The sequence below is a fragment of the Neodiprion pinetum genome, chromosome 7, assembly GCF_021155775.2.
Source record: "Neodiprion pinetum isolate iyNeoPine1 chromosome 7, iyNeoPine1.2, whole genome shotgun sequence".
Classification (NCBI taxonomy): Eukaryota; Metazoa; Arthropoda; class Insecta; order Hymenoptera; family Diprionidae; genus Neodiprion; species Neodiprion pinetum.
In genome coordinates, this window is record NC_060238.1 from 15,810,793 (window position 1) to 15,821,363 (window position 10,571).

General features: G+C 39.6%; 1 protein-coding gene across 1 annotated transcript; it reads right to left on the reverse strand.

Moving 5' to 3' along the window:
• Nucleotides 1-8,939: 8,939 nt before the first annotated feature.
• Nucleotides 8,940-9,605, reverse strand: LOC138191314 (uncharacterized). The gene has a single exon (XM_069137961.1). It carries the CDS (start codon nt 9,603-9,605, stop codon nt 8,940-8,942), a length of 666 nt encoding a protein of 221 aa, XP_068994062.1.
• Nucleotides 9,606-10,571: the final 966 nt, after the last annotated feature.

Consider the following 10,571-nt stretch of genomic DNA (forward strand, 5'->3'; position numbering starts at 1 on the left):
GTATGGAAGGGGAATACGCCTACGGTTGGGTATTTTCAAGTTTTCGGGACAAAAGCGTTTGTGGTTGACAATGAACCGCGGAAAGGAAAATTTGAGTCCAGATCGAAAGAGGGAATTTTCGTAGGGTATTCCACTCAATCGAAGGCATATCGTGTGTGGTTACCGGAATCACGTAAAATTGTTGTGAGTCGCGATGTAAAGTTCGTGGGTGAAATGGGAGTCAATCGCGAGTCTCAAGAGTTTTGGGAGCAAGAAACAACAGATAAAATTGACGCGCCGGAATCGAATGAACGCGAGTCAGAAATCGTACAGCATCAGGATCAACGGAGTATTATCAAACGACGACACCACACGGAGGTTCTACCAAGAATATCGGAGCGGGCGCCTAAACGAAGAACATCGGAGGGAGATTCTCCAGTATTAGCTCGACTTCGACATGCAAAACGTGGAAGGGGACGGCCAACTTTGGTACGTTCTGGGTCAGTCGGAAGACCGAGGAAAATATACCAACCGGCGGCAGCTGATGATGACTGCGAAGTCACCGAGGACGAGGTTTCAGCCGGAGAGAGTGGTGAGGACGCGGAGGTCTTCGCAGAGTGCAATTTAACTGTGACACACGTTCCAGTCACTTGGCAAGAAGCGAGTCAAACAGAGGACGTAAAGGTTTGGGAAAAGGCTCTCGAGAATGAATACTTAGCACAGATGCGTAACGCTACTTGGGAGATCGTACCAAGACCGCAAAAGCGAAACGTCATCGGGAGTAGATTCGTGTTCGCTACCAAGGACAACGGGGTAAGCACGAGAAAAGAAAGTGCGTCTAGTGGCAAAAGGCTGTTCACAGCGTCCAGGGGAGTATTTTCAAGAAACATACTCTCCAGTTGCTAGGTCAACATCGATAAGATTATTAACAGCGTTGGCTGCAGAACTGGGCCTGCAAATTTATCAAATGGACGTGGTGACGGCATATCTCAACGGAGAATTAAAAGAAAACGTATATATGGAGGTACCGGAGCAGTTACGAGAATTGTTAGCAAAAATTGTAGAAAAACAACAGGTCGGTTCGAGTGCGGAGTTAGTTCGGAGCGAGGACGTAAAAAGAACGTCAATGCGATGGCTCACAGCGCTGAATAAACATCAAGATAGCGTGTGTTTACTAAAAAACGCACTATACGGGTTAAAACCGTCGGGGCTTCACTGGTACCGTAGATTATCGGCGAAATTGGAGGAATTGGGCATGCAACCAACGAAACAAGACCCATGCATGTTCATATCGAGAAAGGGTAAACACTTGATGATATTAACTGTTTACGTCGACGACATTCTAATTGCAACGAACGACATATGCTGGTGGAAAGAGGTGAAGAAGTCTTTGGCAAAATCGTTCGAGATGAAAGATCTGGGACTAGCAAGTCGTTGTCTGGGTATCGAGTTTCACCAAGACACGAAAAATCACAGTGTTTACATCACACAGCGACAGTATACAGAGGCTATATTAGAGCGGTTCGGCATGCAAGATTGTAAAGCGGTCAAAACACCGATCGACACAAACATATCGCTAACGAAACCAGAAAGGGCGAACGAGAGACTAATGCAACAATATCCGTATCAACGTCTCATCGGGGCTTTGATGTACCTTGCAGTTTCAACAAGACCGGACATTGCTTATGCGGTGAACTTCATGAGCCAATGTAATACGAATTTCACTGTCGAGCATTGGGTAGCTGCGAAAAGAATCCTCAGGTATTTGAAGGGAACGGTAAACTACGGATTAATGTACCAAAGGACAAATGAGCAGTTGTATGGAGCAGTCGATGCAGACTGGGGGTCGAACACAATCGATCGACGATCGTATTCGGGATATGCTTTCATACTCGCGGGGGCAGCGGTATCTTGGGAAGCACGTAAGCAACGTACCGTAGCTTTGTTGAGCGTGGAAGCAGAATATATGGCAATTTCGGAAGCGACCAAGGAAGCAATTCATCTTCGAGGTATTTTACGAGGGACAGAGTGGTTACCAGAGAAAACTACGATCTACAACGATAGTCAAGGTGCACAACGATTGTTGTACAGCAATACAATACATCCCGCAAGAACGAAGCATATTGACTTGCGTCATAACTTCATTCGAGATCATTGTAAAGCAGGCGAAATTGAACTTCAATACATGTCAACCAATGAGATGCCAGCAGACGTGTTGGCGAAAGGTTTGACGGGACAAAAAATAACTGTCAAATCGGTTTGGGCATGGTTGAATTATCGAAGTAAGATTTTTCGAGCCTATGACTTCGAGGGGAGGTGTTGGTAATACGAAGCAGCTGGCTCAATCTACCGAGATCTAGCTCGGAAAGTTGTGTCACGTGATAGAGTGATAGATGGGCGAACGACCTACCGTGCCTATGAGAAATATCAGTATTGCGAGAGCCGTTGCGGCGTGTACTCAAATAAATAAAACTGTGTATTCATAATCTCCTGCGAGTTTATTTACCCTCTAATAATAACCTTTGCCCCATTGGTTTCTAGTATTGAAAAAATCAAACATTTTGTCAATACATCGAACAAAACGAACAGTTGCTTTAGAACCCTGGAATTGCGACAATTTCAAAACATTACAACAAAATTCTGTAACGTCCGCTACACTTGAGCTTAATGTTTGCGCTGCTAAATATACCCTCATGATATTTTTGTTTAAATCTACATGATGCAAACGCAACTTATGTCCTAAACGTAAACCGTCTTCCTGTTGAAAGGTAGTAAGACTTTCTATAAAACGCCATTCTATTCTACAATTATCTCCATCTGAGTGTTTTATATTCTGCGATGCAATTCTGAGCGTTCTTCAGCATATGTGAAGGATCCAAAAACGCATTAACAGGGAGTTCACCAGCTACTGGATGTTTAAAGCACGGAGGTGGATCTGACGGGTGCATATGCATATTTACTCCTAGCTTCTTGAGCATACTAAAATAGTCAGGGGGTCATCCATCGTCAGTGAGCAGATTTTAACACTAACTTTTTGTAGGCGAATTAAAGCTTCTGTAACAAGCGCCGCTTTTTTTTGCATTCAAATGATTAATTACGAAATATCCAATCGGGATTTTCCTGCTAGAATCTAGGGTTACTGCCATTAGGACGAAGCTTTCTTTAGCTACGGGCAGATCATCTCCAGTTTCATTATATAAGCCAAAATCAACATAGCCCCGCTGATTACCATCCCTTCCTCTTTGAAAGCCTCTTTTAATCCCCATTTCATCCATCATCACAGCACATATGATTTGCTTTCCATCCTGATTTGCTTTTTCAACCTTACGTTGCAAAGTATTAATGCATTCCTCTGTAAAACCTGGCTCTGCATCGATGTTAGCATACCATGTTCTTAGTATATTAGGATGAGGAAAAGCTAACTCAAAAGTATCCCTAACGTAGTCGTAAGCCTTTGGCGAATAGAAATGAAGGGTGAGTGCGAAGAAACGAAGCTGAGGTGAATATTTTTCCTGAGTTAATGGACCCCTCTTATAAGTAGCTACCTTGCGTGAGAACAGTTCAAAAGGTGTCTTATTGTACGATGATAAGCAATCCAATGCAATTGGTGAAACTAGCTGTAGATCTCTTGACTTATCATCCTCACTTTTTAAAGGATTCCCTGGCATCTTGTAGTTACCTTTCTGCAAGAACTCTTACGCTTACAGGTCCTTGGAGTGTCATCATATCGATGGTCATGCAATATTGCATTTTTCCGAGCAGCAGTTGAGGGAGTATGTTGTCCCGCACAAGCTGGTTCATCTGCAGGTGATATAGTGTTTCTGTCAGGGCCTAAATATTGAGCAGAGTTATGTCAAACTATTTTGCAATTAACAATTCTGAAGAATTAATTCTTATAATATTGAAACACGATATTGGTACAGGTTGGAGAATTCGTTGATAAACATTCGTTTCCTACATTACTTATCTAGTATGGATATAATCACTGATGTTGATTCACTATTAGCCTTTTGTGATAATAATTGTGAATCAATATCACAGTTCGACGAAGTGACTCTATTGTGTGCGACAGATTGGTCCTTCTTCATATGATATTCTATAAAAATGACATGCCACAATGCTATTTTACACATAGGTATACTACAAGTTTAGCAAATATGTTTGCTTTCGTTGGACAACTTGGAAAATTTTTCTTCTAGTTTGCGTTTTTTTGGCGGAGTTGAGTCTACATTAAATTGTTCAGGAAAAGTTGTAGGGACGCTCCGTTGCTTCGAATATATCCTGATGAACTTCTTATCCAAACATTCTGATGTGAAATGATCAGAACGTAGAACGATATTTTTATTTGTTCACAAGTTCACTTTTGCCAAATATTTAGACAGTTGGGCACCAGGCTTTAAAGGCCGAAAGGAACGATATCCAGTAATTTAAATAGTCATCATACGAAAATAGAAAGAAAGAAAAAAAAAGAATAGCTGCTCTCAGCCGTTAACCTTGACCTCGCAGGATGCTCAGTTGTCAGGTTGGTAGAGGGGAGCGTGCAGGCGATGAGTAAAACAAAACATATGGGCTATTCCGCGTCAACCGGATCAGTTATCCCTCAGATATTTTTTTAATTTGGCATGTGGATTGTGTAGGGGAACTTAGATTTTTGTGCCAAAGCACGAATCTCATAATGCAAAATTCGATTTTTTATTAACAATAACAAATAAGACTCCCATTTTTTTCAAAAATTCATAACTTCGGCAAAAAATTAGATACAATATTTTTTTTTCAAATTACGCGGAAAGCTCCATGGAATTTAAAACAAAATACGAAATGGTGAAAAAAAGTTGTGATCAATTGTTTATTTGACAATTAATTTTTCAACGATTTTTAAAACAGTGACTGAGACGACCAAAAAATTTTTTTTAAAATTCTGACATCTTCCTGGAACTGTACTACAACCTGTGAATTAATTCCAGAGGGGTGTTTTTCTTCGTTTTCGAGTAAAAAATCATCAAAGGTGTCGATGCGCATGAAATTGCGGCGCGCCGAGTCTCTACGTAGTGGGGGGCGGCCGGATGCCGTCCACCGCTGCCCCGCGGTGACGTCGCAGCGTTATTTTAGAATCATTTTTACGATGTAGGACATGATTGGAGAATCTGAAAAAAATACTGTACCTTCACAAGGCCTGCTCAAAGCGATATATGAAGTTTCAAGAATGTGCTTTTCACCGTTTTTTTATTACAGAGATTCAAAATAACGGTTACACACCATGAGAGTGCACATAAATGATAATATTTACATAACTTGCTACTTATTTTGGTACTTATAATCACCCCCGAAGATATGTGGAAGCTGCGAAATGAACGCACTTACAATTATATATTTCATACAAATAAATCGCTTATTTTATGGATACAATCTATTAATCTTTGATCAAACTGAGCATTGAACTTAGAAATGTGAGCAGAAGTTTTCGTCATAACTTACGTGGCTATCTTGGCGCATAGATTTACAGGTGAATGACTCATCAGAGGAAGAGTAAACCCTACATTCTACAGTTTTTATTGACAGAGGTAAAAATTAACGGAATTGTCGAGTGCCTTCGACCGTTATTGCTTGGTTTAATCGCGGCTTCAATAATTTTTCATGTTCTTCATGTTCGCTATTGCTGCAGAAGTCGAATGTGATATTTTTCAATGCACTCACAAAAATATGATTTTCATTCGGCCGCTGTAGGCTTGCACGTGCAGCAAATCTTTTCACAGTTCCACCAATGCCATCACATGGAATTTTTCCATGTGACGTTGCAAAGAAATGCCATTCAGCCTCGACATTGAAGTCGTCAAAATGATGAGTCAAATTAATGAAGTTACTTTTATTTTTATATTGTGCACTAGCACCGCCAGTAAAATAAATCATTTTCTTGATAACTTCACTACCGAAGAACTCAAAAAGCCTACTGATTAGTTTCTTCTGGAACAGATGGACCGCGACTGTATTATGTTGTAGATTTTCTGAGATAATAACGAAGCTCTTATGCTTTAAGTGCTCATTTTCAACACAATGCACAACAAAAGGATGGATGGTAGCTTTATTGTTATTCCAGTGGAAGCTTTGAATTTCATCTTGAACAACAAATGCATAGTTTTCAGCAAAGTCAGCCAAAACTAAGAACTCCCCTGGTTGTAGACGACTTTTTCTGTCTTTCAAATATGCACTTTGCTGTTTAGCGATGAAATCATGTTTCTTGAGGGCTATCGTCTGTTCCTTTAGCGTCTCGAGGAACGTTTCCATTTCTTGCGTGATCGTTTCTAAAACAGATCGATCCGTATGAGTCCACCGTTTGTAGCTGATACTTTCTACGAAATTATCGTCGAATAAACTTTCCATTTCATGTGTAACCATATCAAAACTTGGACAACTGCTACAATCACCGAGATAGCACAAAGGATTGGGAGAGTTACACGATATCTGTTTTATCAAATCGTGGTACGTTCTTTTGAATGTCTGACAAATTGAGCTAACCGCCATCAACATAAGTTTCACATTCTGGTGTATTTTGCAAACACAAACTGTATGTGTTCCTGTTGGTCCAGCTAAAATACACTGCTTTGGGCGGAGTTCCGCGAATTTTGTGAAAACAATTTCATCATTCGGATGCTGTTGCTTGAACGCGGCGTAAGCTTCCTGCAGATCACACAAGCAAGTCGTTTTTGAACCTGATGTTTTGAACCATCCACATCGCGAAGATTGACACAATATTTCTGACCAGGCATGATCCGACTTATCTCATCAGAACAGTAAAATTCCACTACATGAGAGACAACATCATCACAAAGAGTGCGAGATGGTCTTGGATCTAGGGAGGATCCAAATCCACGCTCACTTTGCAATATTTTAGCTTTACGAGCCATTCTATATGAACAATCAAATTGTAACTCCAATTCTCTGATGGACCAACTACGACGAGTCATTGTGAGATATTTAATTTTGTCCGCGACACAATTCACGTTGATAAACAATTCATTCATATCACACAACAATTCTTGCCCGATATCATTCTCAAGAAACATTTTCACACTGCTCTGTTCGCTAATTTGTGAAGGTGAATCAAGATCGTCACCACTCGCATAATTATGATTCATATCAATCACCTCGTTTTTATCAGATGGAGTAATTGTGTTGCATTTGTACAATTTTATTCGACAATCCATGCACACATATTCTCCTAGGTCCAGAAACTTTTTCCGTAATGCTAGTGTCACTGACTCTACCAAATTTCACACCCAATTATGGCCAACCCTTTGGAAAGGATTACAGCACCGTTTAACAACTATTGTAGACATTGCTTTCAGAAATGAATTACTTGTGTGAAGAATGAGACGATATATTGCACTGATCGATACACTGGTATTAGATTGAATGTTATGCATTTTGAAATGCTCGAAATTTATATTCGTTCAGAATAGTGCTTCACCCACCCAACAACCCTTCTGATTGGTTGAATTCCACCAATGGGGCTAACATAATGCAGGTGCAATTCAGTGTACCTGATTTTAGTGAATCTATTTGCTTGAATTCTATTAATTGGCATTTGGTGATGAAACGATACGTGGGTCTATATATATATATTCAAAAATACGCGCCCTAGCAAAGGAATACGTAAATCACAGGGGCAAAAGTAAACAGTATTTTTGGAACGATCTTGACCAGACGTTCCGGCAAACGACGGACGAATCTCTCTCTCTGTTAGAGGACGTCACGCCGTGAGGTCGTCTCGGACACTCACATACTAATTCAGATTCAATTCCCAATTTCACATAACTCGGACAAAATCCGTTTCGTTCAAAAAACTTCGTTGATTGTTACGAATCATCGACTTGACCAACTTCATCTCGGAGCCTGTGGGCCATTGAAAATCAGGAGTTTCATCCCGGTGAAATTCAGCGACGACTCATTGCCGGGGACCTGCCGCCAAAATCCAGGAAATCATCTACGGAGCCGCTGAGCCACCAACAATCAACCAAAGGACTACGAGCTAAGTTAACCCGACATCGAATCGTAGGCGTACTGTGCCACATTCGATGTTTCTGCGAAGCTTGAATAGCACCTGATAGATTTACCAAAAATTTCTTTTTATGCCACATGATTTTCATTTTGAGTTTCTTGATAGTGAATCTGAGTAAAACCAATTACCAGTTTCCCAGTCATCTCTGGAACGTAACCTGCATGCAGGGACATTTTTATTTTACGTGTTTGAATAAATGAGGCGTGAATGCTTGTTTTTTTTTATCTCGAGCCATTGTAAGCTCCCACAGTGCGTGTTGCGCTCCGAAAGTTATATATATTCCGTAATTTCAAAATGAATCGGATACCTTTCGTCATAATCCAAATCTTGGTTATCATCCATGTTAAATGTAATAAATACTAAATTTTCTTGGGAACTTGGACAGAATTGATAAGATTCAACTTATCAAAATTTGCAACGTTTCGTTGGTTTCATTTATTTTCCAACTTCATCAGGCAAGCTGTAACAAATGTACATAAACTTTAAAATTAAGTTGCATAAAACAATAGACATGATACATGTAAGTTACAAATTCAGAAATAATAAACTAAACAAAATTACAAAATATTTACTTTTGAGGTTAAATCCTCGTTAAAATCCTTTGGTCCATAACACCAAGTCAAAAATATGTTTGAATAAGACTAGACAGATATATACAAAATTATAAATTCATTCTGCCAATAAATCAATTTAAATAAAATAAAATGGACAAATATAAACAATGATGGACAAATACACATGTCAAACGTAGTGACTCTTAAATCACAGACTGTACTACTCTCACACAGTGTGATAGTACGTGTGGAGCTCGCATTATCTATATTGTCAACATGATTCTATTGTCCATGACTAGTACTATTCATATTGCGCGCGAAAGTTCAAACTCTAAGTAAAATAAAAATAATTACTGTGACTTCACTAAATCCTTAACATCATTCATCAGGTCACTGTAAATTGTACTAAGGTTTTGCGTGTCGGATCTAAAATTGACACAATTCATCGCCTTAATAAAAATCATTTCACTTAGATTTCTCTTCATGTAATTTTTCTCCAGATCTAAAATCTCAACATCCTCGAACTGAAAGTTATGACCATCCTCAACAAAGTGATGTTCCGCTAATGCTGTTTTGTTGTTTTTTATGGACTTCTCAGGTCTGCAGTCAAGTTTATGTTGTCTCACTCTGGTTTTTAATTTTTGCCTGGTCTGTCCAACGTACCATTTCCCACACGAGCACGGAATCCTGTATACCAGGCCAGATCTATCTTCTTTCTCCACTTTGTCTTTTAGCCGGGAAAATAGATCCTTAACCTTGAATACATTATAGAATACCAACTTGCAGTTGGTGTATCTAAATAAAGATCCCAGTCTTGGTGACAAGCCTTTTATGTAAGGAAATCTGCTAAACGACCAATTCCTGTTGACATTGTTGCTCCTGATGTTGTTTCTAATCCTCTCGGACACAATTTTCTCACACTTGCTGATGACCTTGTTTGGATAATTGTTAGATGACAGTAATCTTCTAACCATGCGAATACTTTCCTTGGTCTTGTTCACATGACTCAAGCGCATGTCTCTGTTCAAAAACCCTTTTACAACCCCCAATTTCTGGCTCAATGGATGATTGGAATTAAAATTCAAAATTCTTCCTGAGCTGTACGGTTTCTTGAACCAAGAAGTTATAAGGTCACCATCTTCTGATCTTTCTAACGTTGCAAATTTTGATAAGTTGAATCTTATCAATTCTGTCCAAGTTCCCAAGAAAATTTAGTATCTTTCGTCATAATTTTGCGAATATTCTGTTTGGCCTCTGCACCCAATCCGAATATCCACATTCATCTCAATTATTCAAATGTTAACAAATTGTGGCGAGAATCACGGAATTTAAGCCGAAGAAGCATCGTCACAGTGACGTGTCTTCGACTGATTGAAGAATAGAATGACCAAATGACCCCTTCGCGGAATCGAGGTGGTGACCCGGACTACCTGGATAATAAAGGATTTAGGTGACGCATGCATAGGTGCAGGTATTCCATATCCTGGAACAACCCTTGACCTGTGTCCGTAATTCATGCGTGAATCATAATGCGTCATAACAGATTTTGAATCTCTAATAAAAAAACGGTGAAAAACACATTCTTGAAACTTCACTTATCGCTTTGAGCAGGCCTTGTGAAGGTACAGTATTTTTTTCAGATTCTTCAATCATGTCCTACATCGTGAAAATGATTCTAAAATAACGCTGCGACGCCACCGCGGGGTAGCGGTGGACGGCAACCGGCCGCCCGCCATTACGTAGAGACTCGGCGCGCCGCAATTTCATGCGCATCGACACCTTTAATGATTTTTTACTCGAAAACAAAGAAAAACACCCCTCTGGAATTAATTTACAGGTTGTAGTACAATTCAAGGAACATGTCAGAATTTAAAAAAAAATTTTTGGTCGTCCCAGTCACTATTTTAAAAATCGTTGAAAAATTAATTGTCAAATAAACAATTGATCACAACTTTTTTTTACCATTTCGTATTTTGTTTTAA

Coding starts and splice junctions, on each gene's coding strand:
- LOC138191314 (XM_069137961.1), bottom strand. CDS start 9,605: ATGCGCTTGAGTCATGTGAACAAGACCAAGGAAAGTATTCGCATGGTT.